Source organism: Somniosus microcephalus, chromosome 9, assembly GCF_052327205.1.
Source record: "Somniosus microcephalus isolate GS21.2 chromosome 9, FLI_Smic_1.0, whole genome shotgun sequence".
Lineage (NCBI taxonomy): Eukaryota > Metazoa > Chordata > Chondrichthyes > Squaliformes > Somniosidae > Somniosus > Somniosus microcephalus.
In genome coordinates this window covers 177,825,556-177,844,831 of record NC_140995.1, presented here as the reverse complement: position 1 = coordinate 177,844,831, position 19,276 = coordinate 177,825,556, and the positions used below count along the sequence as shown (strand labels likewise).

Below are 19,276 nucleotides of genomic sequence, written 5' to 3'. Positions count from 1 at the left end.
CCACCCTACTTCATCTCACTCTATCAGCATTCCCCTTAAATGCATCTGTGTGTCCCCTTATGAGTTTCACATTCTAACCACTCTCTGGGTAAAGAAGTTTCTCCTGAATTCCTTATTGGATTTATTAGTGACTATCTTATATTTATGACCCCTAGTTTGGATTCCCCCCACAAGTGGAAACCTCTTCTTTACGTCTACCCTATCATAAGAACATAAAAATTAGGAGCAGGAGTCGGCCACATGGCCCCTCGAGCCTGCTCCACCGTTCAAAAAGATCATTGCTGATCTTCGACCTCAACTCCACTTTCTCGCCCGATCCCCATATCCCTTGATTCCCCTCGAGTCCAAAAATCTATCTATCTTTGCCTTGAATACACTCAACGACTCAGCATCCATAGCCCTTTGGGGTAGAAAGTTCCAAAGATTCACAGCCCTCTGAGTGAAGAATTTCCTCCTCATCTCAGTCTTAAATGGCCGACCCCGTATCCTGAAACGATGTTCCCTAGTTCTAGACTCTCCAACCAAGGCAAAACAACATCTCAGCATCTACCCTGTCAGTCCCACTCAATCATATTTGTTTCAATGAGATCAACTCTCATTCTTCTAAACTCCAGAGATTATAGGCCCAATCTACTCAATCTTTCCTCATAGGACAATTCTCATCCCATGGATCAATTCAGTGAACCTTCGTTGCATTGCCTCCAAGGCAAGTATATCCTTCCTTAGATAAGGAGACCAAAACTGTGCACAATACTCCAGGTGTGGTCTCAACAAAGCCCTGTACAATTGTAGAAAGACATCCTTACTCTTGTACGATAGCAAAATACTGCAGATGCTGGAAATCCGAAATAACAGAAAATGCGCAAAGGGTTTCGACCTGAAACGTTGACTCTGTTTCTCTCTCCACGGATGTTGCATAAGAAGTAGGAGCAGGAGTAGGCCATACGGCCCCGAACCTAGACTCACGTCCACTTCCCTGCCCGCTCCCCGTAACCCCTAATTCCCTTATCAGCTAGGAAACTGTCTATCTCCTTTTTAAATTTATTTAATGTCGCAGCTTCCACAGCTCTCTGAGGTAGCAAATTCCATAGATTTACTACCTTCTGAGTGAAGAAGTTTCTCCTCATCTCAGTTTTGAAACGGCAGCCCCTTATTCTAAGATTATGCCCCCTAGTTCTAATCTCACCCATCAGTGGAAACATCCTCCCCGCATCCACCCAATCAAGCCCCCTCACAATCTTATATGTTTCGATAAGATCGCCTCTCATTCTTCTGAATTCCAATGAGTAGAGGCCCAACCTACTCAACCTTTCCTCATAAGTCAACCCCCTCATCTCCGGAATCATCTGAGTGAACCTTCTCTGAACTGCCTAGAGAGCAAGTATATATTTTCTTAAATATGGAAACCAAAACTGTACGCAATATTCCAGGTGTGGCCTGTTAGATAGCCAATCTTCTACCCATGCCAGTATATTACCCCCAATCCCGTGATTTTTTATCTTGATCAGTAATCTTTTGTGTGGCACCTTGTCAAAGGCCTTTTGGAAGTCCAAATACACCACATCCACTGGTTCCCCTTTATCCACCCTGTTTGTTACATCCTCAAAGAATTCGAGCAAATTTGTCAAACATGACTTCCCCTTCATAAAACCATGCTGACTCTGTCCGATTAAATTATGCTTATCTAAATGTCCTGTTACTGCTTCCTTAATAATGGACTCCAACATTTTACCAACCACAGATGTTAGGCTAACTGGTCTATAGTTTCCAGCCTTTTGTCTACCTCCCTTTTTAAATAAGGGCATTACATTAGCAGTTTTCCAATCTGCTGGGACCTTTCCTGAATCCAGGGAGTTTTGGAAAATTACCACCAATGCATCCGCAATCCCTACCGCTACTTCTCTCAAGACCCTAGGATGTAAGCCATCAGGTCCAGGGGATTTATCTGCCTTAAGTCCCATTATCTTACCGAGTAACATCTCCTTCGTGATTTTAATCGTGTTTAGCTCCTCCCCCCACCCCCCCCCATAGCCCCTTTTGTCCAGTGTTGGGATATTTTTAGTGTCCTCTACTGTAAAGACTGATACAAAATATTTGTTCAGCATTTCTGCCATCTCCATGTTCCCCACCACTAATTTCCCGGTCTCGTCCTCTAAGGGACCAACATTCACTTTAGCCACCCTTTATCTTTTTATATAACTGTAAAAACTCTTGCTATCTGTTTTTATATTTTTTGCTAGTTTACTTTCATAATCTATCTTCCCTTTCTTAATTAATCTTTTAGTTACTCTTTGCTGGCTTTTAAATGCTTCCCAATCTTCTATCCTCCCACTAGATTTGGCTACTTTATATGCCCTTGTTTTCAGTCGGTTACTATCCTTTTTTACTTTACTTAGCCACGGATGGCTGTCTTTTCTTTTACGCCCCTTTTTCCTCAGTGGAATATATTTTTCTTGAAAGTTGTGAAATATCTCCTTGAATGTACACCACTGCTCATGTACCGTCTTACACCTTAATCTATTTTCCCAGTCCACTTTAGTCAACTCTGCTCTCATACCTTCATAGTCTCCTTTATTTAAGCTTAGTACGCTGGTTTGAGATCCAACTCTCTCACCCTCCAACTGAATTTGGAATTCAACCATGTTATGGTCACTCATTCCAAGGGGATCCTTTACTAGGACATTTTTTATTAATCCTGTCTCATTACACAGGAGCAGATCTAAGATTGCCTGCCCCCTGGTTGGTTCAGTAACATACTGCTCAAGGAACCCATCCCTAATGCACTCTATGAACTCTTCCTCGAGGCTGCCCTGCCCAATTTGATTTGTCCAGTCAATACGAAAGTTAAAATCTCCCATGATTATAGCTGTTCCCTTATTACAAGCCCCAACTATTTCCTGATTTATACTCCGACCAATAGAGTTGCAACTGTTAGGAGGCCTATAGACTATGCCCACTAGTGACTTTTTCCCCTTATTATTCCTTATCTCCACCCAAACTGTTTCACTATCCTGATCCTTTGACCCAATATCATTTCTGACTATTGCAGTGATTCCATCCTTTATTAACACAGCCACCCCACCTCCCTTTCCTTCCTGTCTGTCCTTCCTAATAGTCAAATACCCCTGGATGTTTAGTTCCCAGTCATGGTCACCCTGCAGCCATGTCCCCGTAATGGCCACCAGATTATACTCATGTGTAGTTATTTGTACCATCAACTCGTCTATTTTGTTACGAATGCTGCGTGCATTCAGATAAAGAACTTTTAATATGTTTTGTGACAATTTATTCCTGCTTTTACCCCCTTTACTACTTTACCTTTATCTTTATATATTCTGTCCCTTCCTGACACGCTCTGGTTTTTAATTCCCCCACTGCTACCTTGCTCTATTGCCTTCTCCGTTGACATTTTTATTTTTCGCTCTCTTGAAACTGCCCCCCCACTAATTAGTTTAAAGCCCTCTCTACAGCCCTAGTTATTCGATTCGCCAGGATTCTAGTCCCAGCACTGGCCAAGTGAAGTCGGTCCCAACGGAACAGCTCTCTCCTGTCCCAGTACTGGTGCCAGTGTCCCAAGAAGCAAAACCCATTTCTCCCACACCAGTCTTTGAGCCACGCATTTAACTCTCTGATTTTATTTACCCTAGCCAAATTTGCTCGTGGCTCAGGTAGTAATCCAGAGATTATTACCCTTGTGGTTCTGCTTTTTAATTTGGCCCCTAGCTGCTCATACTCCCTCAGCAGAACCTCTTTCCTTGTCCTATCTATGCCTGGCCTGCTGAGTTTTTCCAGCATTTTCTGTTGTTACCCTTACTCTTGTATTCCATCCTCCGTACAATAAAGGCCAACATGCCCATTTGCCTTCCTAATTGCTTGCTGTACCTGCATGCTAACTTTATGTTTCCTGTATGAGGACACCTAAATCTCTCTGAACACCAACATTTAATAGTTCCTCACCATTTAAAAAATATTCTGTTTTTCTGTTCTTCCTACCAAAGTGAATAACCTCACATTTCCCAACATTATACTCCATCTGCCATTTTATTGCCTACTCACTTAACCTGTCTATATTCCTTTGCAGGCTCTTTGTGTCCTCCTCACAGCTTACTTTCCCACCTAGCTTTGTATCATCAACAAACTTGGATACATTGCACTCGGTCCCTTCATCTAAGTAATTAATATAAATCTATATATATAAAGCGGTACCTCTGTCATTCTGTCTGTCTATCTGTCTGTCATTTCCTGTGCGTCTTACGGGTATGCACTCGAAAGTTACAGGGCGTACCTACGCGCGCGTTACCTCCAAAGAAAGCTTACGCTTCAGAGACGGTTTTAAGCGTATTTACTTTTCGGTCGGACGAAAATTGTTCGCGCCTTATGCAAAAAACCTTCAAAATTAAACTCATTATCTGCTAGCATTGATTGACTGACATCAAGGTTCCACCAATCCTGTTCCGTCACGATTGACCAATCCTACAGTACGGTCCCCTGATGGTTGGCCAATCGGTGTGTGTGTGGGCGGGACTATTCGTTTTCATCTCGGGGAGCTGCCAGCCATTGTTTGACTACCAGCTTCCAGCTCAAATGACTTCACCTTCCAGCTAAAACGACTTTCAAAGTTAGTTTCTCTTTTAAAAATAACATAAGATTTACCAAAAACATTTTATAAGTAGTTTCACTTTCATTTTTCAACCTTTTAAAAGGTAGACATACAGGGACACAGACAGGGCCCTAAGCCTCCCACTCGATTTAAAATGTTGCCCAGCACCAGATTCACAAAGGGACACAGACAGGGCCCCAAAGCCTGGCACTCGATTTAAACCGCCTGCCCCAAAACAGCCCTGGCAACGCCGGGCTCCCCAGCTAGTTGTAAATAACTGAGGCCCAAGCACTGATCCCTCCTTGCTAGCACCCCACTAGTTACAGCCTGGCAACTGGAAAATGACCCATTTATTCCTACTCTCTGTTTTCTGTCTGTTAACCAATCCCCTATCCATGCTAATATTACCTCAACCCCATGCGCCCTTATCTTGCGTAGCAACCTTTTATGTGACGCCTTATCTAATGCCTTTTGGAAATCCAAATATACTACATCCACTGATTCCCCTTTATCTACCCTGCTAGTTACATCCTCAAAAACTCTTAATAAATTTGTTAAACACGATTTCCCTTTCATAAAACCATGTTGACTCTACCTAATCACATTATGATTTTCTAAGTGCCCTATTACCACTTCCTTAATAATGAATTCCAGCTATTTCCTGATGACTGATGTCAGGCTAATTGGCCTGTAGTTCCCTGTTTTCGCTCTTCCCTCCTTGAATAACAGTGTTACATTTGCTACTTTCCAATCCGCTGGGACTGTTCTAGTATCTAGGGAATGTTGGAAGATCGCAACCAACTCTTTTAGAACCCTGGGATGTAGGCCATCAGGTCCAGGGGATTTGTCGGCTTTTAGTCACATTAGTTTCTCAAGTACTTTTTCTCTACTGATACTAATTGCTTTAAGTTCCTCACTCTTATTGGTCCCTTGGATCCCCTCTATATTTGGTATGTTTTTTGTGTCTTCTGCTGTGAAGACTGATACAAAAGATTTGTTTAAAGTCTACTATTTCCTTATTCCCATTATAATTTCTCCTGTCTCAGCCTCTAAGAGACCAACGCTTATTTTTGCTGCTACTCTTCCTTTTTATATATTTGTAGAAGCTCTTGCAATCTGTTTTTTAATATTTCTTGCGAGTTTACTCTCACCTTTTTATCAATTTTTTGGTCATCCTTTGCTGGTTTCTAAAGCTCTCCCAATCCTCAGGCTTATTACTATTCTTTGCAACATTATACGCCTCTTTTAATCTAATACTATCCTTAACAACTTTAGTTAGCTGTAGTGGCGCTTCTTAGTTTCCAAACAGGCAGGCCACTGGGCTGTGGGGCTTTTAACATCGAGTAGACGCGTGTCGAAATAAAACGTTCCCAAACGTAGCTTTGTCTTTTAAACGGTTTACTATAACACTTAACAAACAGAATTACAAAGCAAACACGTATAAACGAACACGGTCAAAAACTGTACTGCTCCAAACCTCACAGCTTCTGCCTCTTCCACCACGTGCAGTTTAAAACTGTAAGATGGCTGCACCCATGTGTGGCTTAGGGACTGTTCCATTGTGGCAAGAATGAAGGGGGTGTCGGACTATACTACTGGAGCAAGAAAATAGGGGGTTTCTTAATACAATAAGTCGTTCAGGTAAATTAACTGTATTATGCCATTTAGCCACTATTTTAAAGTATTTTCTTAAGCTTTTATGGCTCTTACATTAGCGATGGGATGGATCACTTTTTCCCTTGGAGTTTTAATGGAATGTATATTCGTTGAGAATTTTGGAATATTTCTTTAAATGTTTGCCACTGCTTATCTAGCATCATACCTTTTAATCTAATTTCCCAATCTACCTTGGCCAACTTGCCCCTCATACCTATGTAATCAAACCTCTCCATAATTTTAAAGAGCTCTATTAGGTCATCCCTCAACCTTCTCTTTGCTGGAGAAAAGATCCCCAGCCTGTTCTGTCTTTCCTGATAGTTATAACCCCTCAGTTCCAGTGTCATCCTGGTAAATCATTTTTCTTTCTTCTCCAGTGCCTCGATATCCTTTTTGTAATATGAAGACCAGAACTGTCCACTGTACTCTTGTGTGTGGTCTAGCAAAGGTTCTATTTAAGTTTAACATAACTTCTCTGCTTTTCAATTCGATCCCTCTAGAAATGAACCCCAGTGCTTTGTTTGCATTTTTTATGGCTTTGTTAACCTGTGTTGCTATTTTTAATGATTTGTGAATCTGTTCCCCTAGATCCCTTTGCTCCTCTAGCCCATTTAGATTCTTATTTTCATGGCAGTATGTGGCTTCCTTATTCCTCCTACCAAAATGTACCACCTCAAACTTATCTATTGAAATTCAATTGCCATTTACATACCCATTCTGCAAATTGATTGTATTCTTGTATTATGTCATTTAAAAAAAAATTTTACATTGAACAATTTTGTGAATGTGTTAGCTATATTAAAACTCATGATGCTGTTTGTGGTAAGTCAGGATGTGCTGTTTTATTTTTTAAAAACAGGTAATATCACATGAAACACAATGTGTTAATCTTCTACTGAAGTATAGTTGTGTATTCCTTTAATGCTGCAAAGACTATTAGTCTTGTAGACTATAAGTGAGCACTAGGTGAGGTCAGATGTTAATTAAGAAACTGCAGATATCCTGGTTTTGGTATTTTGTGTTCCAGGATAGTTTCTTTGTTTTAAATAGTTTTTTTGAAGTATGACACAGAAAATTGAATGAGACAAAAAGGAACTGTGTGGTGGACCCACCGTTTTATTGTAATACTTTTAGCACGTACCCATCATACTTTGCTACAAATGCAATTTTTTTTTTTTTAAAGGAAAAGAGAGCCTGCTATTTCATGATGGAATCTTCTAACCTTGGGGAGGAGCCAGGGATTTACAATCAGCTGCCAATATCAAGAGAAACAGTCACCCTCTAATTTTTCTTGACTAAATTGGTAGAATCATAGAAATTTACAGCACAGAAGGAGGCCATTCGGCCCATCTTGTCCATGCTGGCCGACAAAGAGCTATCCACCCTAATCCCACTTTCCAGCACTCAGTCCGTAGCCTTGCAGGTTACGGCACTTCAGATGCATATCCAAGTACTTTTTAAATGTGATGCGAGTTCCTGCCTCTACCACCCTTTCAGGCAGTGAGTTCCAGACCCCCACCACCCTCTGGGTGAAAAGATTTCTCCTCAAATCCCTTCTAAACTTCCAACCAATTATTTTAAATCTATGTTCCCTGGTTATTGACCCTTCTGCTAAGGGAAATGGGTCCTTCCTATCCACTCTATCTAGGCCCCTCATAATATTATACACCTCAATTAGGTCTCCCCTCAGCCTGTTCCAAAGAAAACAACCCCAGCCTACCCAATCTTTCCTCATAGCTAAAATTCTCCAGCCCAGGCAACATCCTCGTAAATCTCCTCTGCACCCTCTCTAGTGCAATCACATCCTTCCTGTAATGTGGTGACCAGAACTGCACAGAATATTCTAGCTGCGGCCTAACTAGTGTTTTATACAGTTCAAGCATAACCTCCCTGCTCTTATATTCTGTGCCTCGGCTAATAAAGGCAAATATCCCGTATGCCTTCATAACCACCTTATCTACCTGTTCTGCTAGCTTTAGGGATCTGTGGACAGGCACTCCAAAGTCCCGCTGATCTTCTGCACTTCAGTGTCCTACCATTTAATGTGTATTCCCTTGCCTTGTTAGCCCTCCCCAAATGCATTACCTCACACTTCTCCAGACTGAATTCCATTTGCCACTGTTCTGCCCACCTGACCAACCCATTGATATCTTCCTGCAGTCTGCAGCTTTTTTCTTCATTATCAACCACACGGCCAATTTTTGTATCATCTGCAAACTTCTTAATCATACTTCCTACATTCAAGTCCAAATCATTGATATATACCACAAAAAGCAAAGGACCCAGTACTGAGCCCTGCGGAACCCCACTTGGAAACAGCCTTCCAGTCACACAAACACCCTTAACCTTTGTTTCTTGCCTCTGAGCCAATTTTGGATCCAACTTGCCACCTTGCCTTGGATCCCATGGGCTTTTACCTTCATGATCAGTCTGCCATGCGGGACCTTATCAAAAAGCTTTGCTAAAATCCATATAGACTACATCAAATGCACTACCCTCATTGACCCTCCTTGTTACCTCCTCAAAAAATTCAATCAAGTTAGTCAGACACGACCTTCCCTTAACAAATCCATGCTGACTGTCCCTGATTAATCAGTGCCTTTCTAAATGAAGATTTATCCTGTCCCTCAGAATTTTTCCCAATAATTTTCCCACCACTGAGGTTAGGCTGACTGGCCTGTAATTACTCGGTCTATCCCTTTCTCCCTTTTTAAACAACGGCACCATGTTAGCAGTCCTCTGGCACCACACCTGTAGCCAGCGAGGATTGGAAAATGATGGTCAGAGCCTCTTGCTATTTCCTCTTGTTGGAAGGCTGTGGGTTCAAATCCCATCCAGCACTTAAAATCATAATCTAAGCTGACACTTCAGTGCCGTGCTGGTGGAGTGCTGCACAGTCGACAGTGTTGTCCTGCAAATAAGATGTTAAACCAATGCCTGATCAGATGGAAATTACAGATCCCATGGGGTATTCAAAGAGCAGGAAATTATCCTATGTTTTGGTTAATCTTCCCTCAACCAACATCACCAAAAACATAATAGCTATTTATATTCCTGTTGTTTGTAGGATCTTGCTGTGTGCTAAGTGGCTACTGTGTTCCCTCACAGCAACACTGTCAGCCTTGGCTCAGTGGTAGCACTCTCTCCTCTGAGGCAGAAGGTTGTGGATTCAAGCCCCGCTCCAGAGACTTGAGCACTTAATCTAGGTTGATACTTCACTGCAGTATTAAGGGAGTACTGCACTGTTTTCAGTTGAGACGTTAAACTGAGGCCCTATCTGCCCTCTCAGGTGGACATAAAAGATTTCTAGCACTATTCTAAGAAAAGAAGGGGATTTCGCCCGATGTCCTGTCCAACATTTATCCCTGAACCAACATATTCTGACTTGCAGTGAGCATTGCCACAGGAAATACATTTGGTAATGAATACATTTAGAAAGTGAAAGCAAAGATGTAATTCAGATATTATTTCTTTCCAGGTTTCAGAACGGTTCCATCGTTTGATGAAATTATTCAAAAAGTCAGAAAACATGAACAACTGAGAGTTTGTGCATCTTAGATTTATACTTCTATCTTGCTGAAAACATTGAAGCAATTTTTGGAGAAGAAATATTAAGTACGGAGATTGTTGACAAATGACCCGAAATGTTTAAATATGGTGGTGTTTCTTGCATTTAAACCTAGGTTTTTGTTTCAGTGATCACATTTCTTAAGTGCCGGTTTATATAGACCATATACTTCGGAATGGCATGCACATACATGAAGAAACCACCCTTTGCACCTATTTCCATTGCTTCTTTCCCCCCCCCCCCCCCCCCAATTGTTCTAGTATACTGGACTGGCTATTGCTAGCTTCACAGCAAGCTCAATGAAGCATATCTTAAAGGCCATGATTTGTTTCGTCTCTCTCAACCGTGCTGATGGAAGTGATTTGCCTATCTCAAGTATCTTTAAATACATACTTTGTTCTTACTGTTTTATCGTCTACATTTGTCTACATTATTGACATTTGACTACCTGTCTGTAAAGTATAAAATATGTATTTGTACAAAAATCTATTGTTAATACGGTTTATATTTTTATGTGAATATCTTTCAAAGCAGGTTTGGAATTTTTTTGAAGTTTTGTGCATTCACACCTGTGTTTATAGAGGTTGTTAAACAGAATGCTGTAAATTTGTTAATGTTATAAATACAGGTTTTTGAAATTTACAGAAGTGTTAAGTATGTTTGAAATTGTGAAGATTAATTATTGTAATTTATTTTTGCTAGGTTTCAATGTGAGAAGTAAATGTTACTTTTTAATTTGTGTTTCTTTTGTATCATGTGCAGGAAAAGTGTGTAATGCTTAAAAGTGATGCAAGTGTAGTTATAGCAGTTTAGATGCCTTGCTTGGTTTCAGTGCTTAAATATGTTTTTTATATATATATATATATATCCATATAGCGTTTTATATTTTCACCTTTTTGCTGGCACAGGAAGTACAGCTTTGGCATTTTGTCTAATATTTTCCACCTCAGAAGTGACCTTACAAATTGGTCTGATACCATTAGATTGAGGACCGGACTCAAGTTCTTGGATGCAGTGATAAATGTTACTGATGGTCAAAATAATAACTTGCTATTTGTTTCTGGGGTCATAATTACAGGGATGCTCCAGCACAAGAGTCTTAAAATTGAGAACTGTGAGTTTGAGGAGGAGCGGATAACTGGGCAACTTCAAATCCCAGGAACATAGCTGCCCCAATTAGTGCATCGGTGGTGCTTTTTATATATAAAAAAAAAAAAAAAACTTTTTTTTGTTAGTCACAGGGTTCACTCATCAGTCAGCTTGAGGATGGGATCTTGGGATGATCTACTCTTCTAATGTTAGGATTGCAAGTAACAATTCTTAATGAGCACTTGAGCTTGTGGGGGGAAAACCCTGCAAGTTCATTGCAATTGGCAATGAAATATTGCATCAAACTGTTAATTCCAAGTGCCAGTGAAGCAATCTTGATGGAACTTCTCATGACTGTCGTCTACACCAGAACCACCAAGTCACTGTGTGTGTTTTGACCTTTGAGCCATGTATCAATTTCTTGCTCATGGAATAACCTCTTTATTTTCTCTGGTTGGGTCTGTGTTCCTCTCCTTTCTAATTGGTTATTTGTTCTCTGATTTCACTATTCGCCAGTTAAACACACAAAAACCATTCATCTCAAATTAAATTTTCTCCCCATTCACAGTGTTGCAAAACAAAATTGAGATACAGCTGCCATGACGGTCCCCACCAGGCTCATTGAGAAGAAAACTTTAACAGTTAGTTTTAATGGTGCAGATGAGGATTAGGATGCTGCAATTGACTGCAGCGCCTCTGGGCTAGGAGGGAGGACCCCATGGTTTCCACTCTGGATTGTTATCTAGTAACTATTACTAGAAACTGCACGTGTGTGGACATCAGCAATGGACGTAGGTTCTATCGCCTGTGAAAAGTGATAACCAGGCCAATTATTGGCAGGAATCTTTCTCATGTTCTTGCCAATGTTCCTTCTTTAAGTCAAAATTTGTAGATGGTTAGTCCTTCACTGCTTTGTACTTAAGATATTAAATGTTCATTTAAGTCCTCCTATGCTGATGTAAGCTTGTCTAAATCCAAATAGCATCTCAAGTTATGTCTGCCTATTCAGTGTCAGATTATTCAGTGTCCTTTTGTTCATTCCATGGTTTGTATGTGACCCATGCTAATGCTGCAGATCCTGTCCATTTGTAGGATTATAGACTGCTCAGACCAGCTGCACCATATGAAGTAGCATTCACTGGTACAAGGCATGGTTCTACTCCTGCATAGTTTAAATGAATAAGATCTTGATGATTTTCACTTTTGTAACTTATTTTTTTAATAAAACCTTTAAAGTGTACGCCGACTGTTTTGGTACCGGTAGTGTCCTGTTATGTACTGTCAAGATCATATTCTACTTTAGTGGAACTTTGTGTTGCACTACTTCAATCTTATGAATGAGTGATTTTGTTCTGAAATGAAGCAATGAAAGGCAAGGCACTTGTGCTGGAATCGCCACCCATTCCATTCTCTTTCCCCACCCCAACCCCCGGCAACTGTCTCAGGCTGAAACAGACTGTTTGCAACCTCGTCCTATTTAGGGTGTCGACCTTGCAATTTAAGCACATAATCTTAGCTGACACTTCAATGCAGTACTGAGGGAGTGCTGCATTATCAGAAGTGCTGTCTCTCGAATGAGACATAAAAGGCCCTATGGCACTATTTGAAGAGCAGCAGGGGGGTTCTTCCCGGTGTCATGGCCTCAACCAACATCAATAAAACAGATAATCTGGTCATTTATCTCATTGCTGTTTTTGGGACCTTGCTGTGCGCAAATTGGCTGCTGCATTTTCCTACATTACAACAGTGACTAAACTTCAATAATACTTAATTGGCTGTAAAGCACTTTTTTTTGGGTCATCCTGAGGTCATGAAAGGCTTTGTATAAATGCAAGTTCTTTGACTCCAAGCTGAGCTGCTGGACTCTTATCTTCTCCAGCTCTGTAACATTGTCCATCTCCGCCCCTGCCTTCATGCTTTTGTTACCTCCAGACTGGACTATTGCAATGCTCTCCTGGTCAGCCTCCCATCCTCCGCCCTCCATAAACTTGAGGTCATCCGAAACTTTCCTGTATCCTAACCCACTCCCGCTCATCCATCACCCCTGTGCTTGCTAACTTACATTGACTCCTGGTCCATCAACACCTTGACTTTAAAATTCTCATTCTCCTATTCAAATCTCTCCAAGGCCTCTCCCTTCCCTATCTCTGTAACCTCCTCCACCCCGACAACCCTCCGGAAATTGTCCGTTCCTCCAACTCTGGCCTCTTATGCATTCCTCACTCCCTTCTCTCCACCATTGATGGCTGTGCCTTCAGTTGTCTAGTTTCCAAGCTCTGGCATTTCCTTCCTAAACCTCTCCCTCGCTCCTCCTCAAACCTAGCTCTTTAACCCACCCCTCTTGATATCTATTTCTTTGGCTCGTGTCAATTTTTGTTTGATTCCGCTCCTGTGAAATGTTTTCCGACGTGAAAGGCGCTATATAAATGCAAGTTGTTGGTGTTTTGTCTCAATAACATGACAATTTCCCCCCTAATATACAGAAGGGCATTTAAGATTTTATCACCTACCAAAAAAAACCAGGGGGTGCACACAGTTTGAGACTAACCATAGTCTCAGTTTGTGCAGAGTAGTCATCCACTGTTAAATATACAATGTGGAAAAGCTGGATGTGGTGCCTGGACAGGGTCAAAGATCCAAAGTTGCCACTGCTGCTCAGGAATGGCAGTGGCATGTGGTCCTGATTTTCTCTCTGGCACCAAATTAGAATTGGAAACAGTTACATAAAAAAAAAATGAAAATTGGACAAAATCAAAATGGAAAAAATATAGCCAGTTTAGCTTTTAGTTTTAGGAGGGGGGGCTGGGAAGAAAAATTCCCCAAACCATATTAAATGCAAAATTGCCTGAAAATCAAAAAGGGGGAGGGGGGAACACTCAACAACCATTTTTTGCCTAAGACACATTAAACAAGCAAACCTGCAGCAGTTGTGGTCAGTGTAGTTGAACCATTGAGCTCTCTAGGGGAAGAAGCTGGTCTTTCTGCTTGGAGTGGCATTGTGAAAATTGCTTCTCATTTCAAAATTTCACCACTGAACAAATCTCCAGAAATTTCAAATAAAGCAAAGTATCCTGAGAAATTAAGAAAAGCTATAAATCAATCACGTGGGTTCTCGTCATTTTTCTTTTTAAAATTTAAAAACCCTGAAACCGAGGTAGGGTGAGATTGCATTCACTTGGCAAAATTTTGAATTGGACAACTTAAACCTGAATTACACCTTACAGTTTGCATTGATCTTGGGAGAAAGCAACTAAATTTCAATGTAAATTTGAATGATACTTGGACTTAAAGGGTTAAGTTACAAGGAGAGATTATACAAATTAGGGTTGTATTCTCTAGAATTTAGACGATTAAGCGGTGATCTGATCGAAGTTTTCTGGATATTAAGGGGAACAGATCGGGTAGATAGAAACTATTTCCACTGGTTGGGGATTCTAGGACTAGGGGACATAGTTTCAAAATTATAGCCAGGCCTTTCAGCAGTGAAATTAGGAAACGCTTCTCACACAAATGGTGGTAGAAGTTTGGAATTCTCTTCCACAAACAGCAATTGATGCTAGATCAATTGTTAATTTTAAATCTGAGATTGATAGCTTTTTATTAACCAAAGGTATTAAGGGATATGGGCCAAAGGCGGGTCTATGGAGTTAGATCGCAGATTAGCTTACTCCTGTTCCTATGTTCCTAAAATATATAGTATCACTGAGCTATTAATTGGTTCACTGGGGTGTCCACTCATGGGAAAATCAGTATGGAAATATTGTTGCTGTTATCTTATTCAGCCTGTTTGGACTGATTCCACTCTTCTGCTCACAGCAGGGGCAAAGATGGAATGAAGTGCAGTGGTAATGTTATTGCACTAACAACCTAGAGGGTGTAGAATTCAAATCCTCCCAGGGCAAGTTGCAAAACTGAATTCAATAAATGTCATAAAAGAACCACAAAAGCTGCTGGATTTTCATAACAGCGCAATTTGTTCAATAGTGTCCTTGAGGGAAAAAAACCTGTAACCCTTACCTGGTTTGGCCTATATGTGACGAGATGGTTGACTCTTAATGCCCTCTGAACTGGCCCACCGAGACACTGGGTGGCACTTTCAACTTTGGTAGGGGGGTGTAAAATGAGTGGTAGCGGATCCCTTTCAACGTGTATCATGGACAGCCAATCCGATACCACCCGTTTTACTCCGCCACCGAAGTTGAAAGTTCTGCCCAATTGCTCAATGAGCTGGATGCTCCTCCGCTGCAATGTTCCCTCTTTTTTTGGCTGTGCGGCCCATTCAAATTTCCACGCATGCGCAGTTTTTCCATTGTGAAGCTGGCAAGCGGCCCGCGCGGCTTAACAAACATTGCTCAGCTGTACTCCCTGAGAGCGGGTAGTATAACAATGGAGGAGGACGAAACAGCGCGTGGGGAGGCCAACCTAAGAATCACTGTCCATGAAACCAGTTCCTGGAATATTTCTTCACCTACTTCCTACCGTTAATCTTGGCCGCCTGACGCTTGACTGCCCAGTCACACACAAATGGCGGTCAATTTGCCTGCCATCCCCCCAACCCCAGGTAATACAGGGATGGCAGTATATAGGAGTAGGCCTGGTTATGGTGGTGTGGTTGTTACTGGACTAGTAATCCAGAGAGGCCTGAACAAATAATCTAGAGAATATGAATTCAAATCCCACCATGGCAGTTTGAGAATTTGAATTCAGTTTTTAAAAGCTGGTATCAGTAAAATAGTCATCAGGAATCTGGTTCACTAATGTCCTTTAGGGAAGGAAACCTGCCATCCTTACCCAATGGCCTATATGTGACTAATCCCACACCAACACATTAACTGAAGTGGCCTAGCAAGTCGCTCAGTTGTAGCGCCAGGGAGAGGCAATAAATGCTGGCACTTGAATGAATTTTTTTTAAGTGGTTTTCAGCTTTTTCTGCCATTCAATTAATCATGGCTGATCTGTAGCTCAACTTCACTTTCCTGCCTTTGCTCCCTATCCCTTGATAACCTTACCTAACAAAACTCTATCCATCTCAATCTTGAAAATTTCAATTGACCCAGCATCCACAGCCTTTTGAGGGAGAGAGTCCCAGATTTCAACTATTGTGTGAAAAAGTAATTCTTGATTTCAATCCTAAATGGTCCACCTTTAATTTTAGGATTATGCCCCTTTGTTCTGAATTCCCTCACCAGAGGAAATAGTTTCTCTGAATCTACCCTATCAAAACCCTCGATTAGATCACCCCTCAACCATCTAAATTCAAGGGAATACGAGCAAAATTTATGCAACCTGTCCTCCTAAATTAACTCTTTAATCCCTGGCATTTTGGTACATCCTCCGAAGCCAGTATATTTTTCCTGCGGTTTGGTGCCAAAAACTGAATGCAATACACACACTGAGAATAGGGCTTTTGGACGTGGCACATTGATGACATCACTGTCAGAGCATAAGCCAGGCTAGGCCAATTGTGAGCGCTCTAGGGCACAACCTTCGATTGAACAAAGCCTACATTTGCCCAGTTCTAGAACATGGCCACTCAGCTTGCTGCACAGCAAGTCGGTCGCAGTTTAAGAGGCTACGTGCAATCCTAAACCAAGCAATAAGGACAGCATAATCACCTCCCACACTTTATCTGTTCAACCTATTTGCACAACATTTGTGGACTCTGAAGGACAGAACCCACTCTCGTACATCACAGAATCACAGAAACCCCACAGTGCAGATAGAGGCCATTTCGGCCCATCGAACCTGCACCGACACATATCCCACCCGATCCCCGTAACCCCTACACCAACACAAATCCCACTCTATCCCCGTAACCCCACGTATTTAATCCCCCTAACACTAAGGGTCAATTTATCATAGACAATCAACCTAACCCGCACATCTTCGGACTGTGGGAGGAAACCGGAGCACCCGGAGGAAACCCACGCAAACACGGCGAGAATGTGCAAACTCCACACAGACAGTCACCCGAGGCCAGATTCGAACCCGGGTCCCTGGCACTGTGAGGCAACAGTGCTAACCACTATGCCACCGTGCTGCCCACATCTGCCACATTGCACTGTTTATGGGCCTACCATAAGTGGTAGACCTTAGCAACATTCCATAACCGAGAATTATGGATTGTGGCATGCGGTCAGTTGAGTGGCACTGAAATCCTTACACCCCTCAGAATTGACTGCCACAAATTCCAGAATGTCCAATATAAAAAGGATAATTAACAGGCTGTTATGTGGGACTTTATCAAAGGCCTTCTAGAAGTCCATTTAAATAACATCCATCCACTACTTTAGTCACCACCTCAAAAAATTCAATCAGGTTTGTCAGGCCTGACCTCCCTTTCACAAATCCATGCTGGCTCTCTCTGATCAACTGAAAATGTTTGAGGTGTTCAGTCACCCTATCCTTAATTGTAGAATAGCAATTTCCTGACAACAGCTGTTGGGCTAACTGGTCTATAATTCTCACCGTTCTTCAATAGTGGAGTGACATGCGCAATTTTCCAATCTAAAAGAACAGTTCCTGAATCGAGGGAACTTTGGAAGATTGTAGTTAGGGCATCCGCAATGTGCTCACCTACTTCCTTTAAAACCCTGGGATGGAAACCATCTGGTCCTGGGGATTTGTCACTCTTGTAAGGCTCGCAAAATTATACAAATTCCCCCCAAAGTAAGAAAGAGACATTGGACTGTTTGAAATGAATATTGGGCCAAAGGGGCTTAAAAATCAAAACCCCAGGAAGATTTGGCTAGTTTTAAAAGGCATTTTCAGGCCTGTGGAAAACTGTGACAATGGGGAGGTGGGATAGGCCCCCAAACAGACAGTTTGAGTATTGGGCCGTCTGGGAATGTTCTGGGCCACCCCAACCTTTACATAAAGACAAAAAAACTGTTCCCGCCAAAACTCAGAGCCACCAAGAACATGAATAAAACAATACATGCCAACAGTCAACAAAAGAAAGAACATGGCCCCAGCAGGAAAAAGACAATCAAACAGCAGTTTAAAACCAATCAGAAAGATTTCCAAAACGCTTTACACATTTTAAACTGATTTCAAGGCAATCCCGAAACCAGTTAAAAGCCAATTAAAAATAGATGGGCTATCCCCGAAGCTCGTTGAAGATTTAAAACATATTAAAATTAACGAGCCCACCCAAAATCTAACAAGATTAGCAGGCTTCGTTTAGTATAAACTAAAGACCTGTCTCCACAAGAAGTCAGTTCGATCAGTACAGTTCAGGCAGAGAATTGAAACAGCAGTCAGTGAATTGAAGTCAGCAGTACAGTTCGGACAGACACAGAAAAAGGCACAGCTCATTCGAAAGACATCAGCCTCGGGACAACAGAAGGAGAACGGAAGGAATCGCAGCAACCAAGGGCCCCACAAAACAAACAACCAACAACTAGGTAATATTGGGCCACCGCGACCAACAAGAAACCAACTCGGAAGAAACCGAAGATCTGCAAGTTTTTCCCACTCTACAAACTATTTGGTGAGCATTTCCTGGTCCTCTGGAATTTAACCTAGTTAGTGTAGTGGGATTGGGAGGGGTAAGGTATTTTGTCTATTGTCATTCTCCCTCGCATATTCCGAAGCGTTCCCCCTTTTAGAGTGATAAGATTATTGTGTTGTGTATATTTTCCTGTCTCAAATAAAAATCCAAGTTCTTTTCACCAACTCAGTTGTCTGCGGCAATTTCATTACAACCCCCAAATAAGCCCAGGTCTAGAACCAAGGGAGTGGGAGTGATTCAAACCGCTCAGGGAGTCAGAGGCAAAACTGACCACACACACACCACCCCTTACACTCTTTAGTGCCATTATTTTCTTCATTACTGTTATTTTACTTATGTTAATTTTATTGAGCCCTGTTCCTGATTTAGTATTAGTTTCCTTGGGATTTTTGGCATGCTTTCCTCTTCCTTTACAGTAAATATTTATGCAAAGTTATTATTCAACATGTCCGCCATTTCCTCATTACTGACAATATCACTGCTTTCAGTTTTTAAGGGGCAAACATTGCTCCTGACTACCCTTTTTTCCCCAGTATCATTCTATGTTGATTTTGATATCCCTTGCCAGCTTCTTTTCATACTCTCTTTTTGTAGCTGTTACTATCTGTTTTGTGACCCTTTGCTGTCCTTTGTATCTTTCCCTTTTGCCAGAATCTGTGCTATTTTTTGCATTTTTGTATGCTTTTTCTTTTAGTTTTCTGCTGTCCCTCACCTCTTTAGTCATCCAGGGCTTTTTTTTGGCAAGTAGAGCTCTTGCCCCTCGGGTATAAATTGGTTCTGTATCACATTAAATTCTTTTTTGAACATCTCCAACTGATCTTCTGTCTCTTTACCCATTAACAGATTTGCC

General features: G+C 41.5%; 1 protein-coding gene across 2 annotated transcripts in view; it reads left to right on the top strand.

Annotated features, from left to right (window-relative positions):
* The window catches only part of casp8ap2 (caspase 8 associated protein 2), a 61,715-nt gene extending 49,562 nt beyond the window's left edge, over positions 1-12,153 (top strand). For both annotated transcript variants that reach the window (XM_085997621.1, XM_085997620.1), the window contains exon 10: positions 9,735-12,153. In XM_085997621.1, the coding sequence (XP_085853747.1) occupies positions 9,735-9,797 (63 nt within the window). In that variant the 3' untranslated portion in view covers positions 9,798-12,153. The remainder of the gene's footprint in view (positions 1-9,734) is intronic.
* The last annotated feature ends 7,123 nt before the right edge of the window (positions 12,154-19,276 follow it).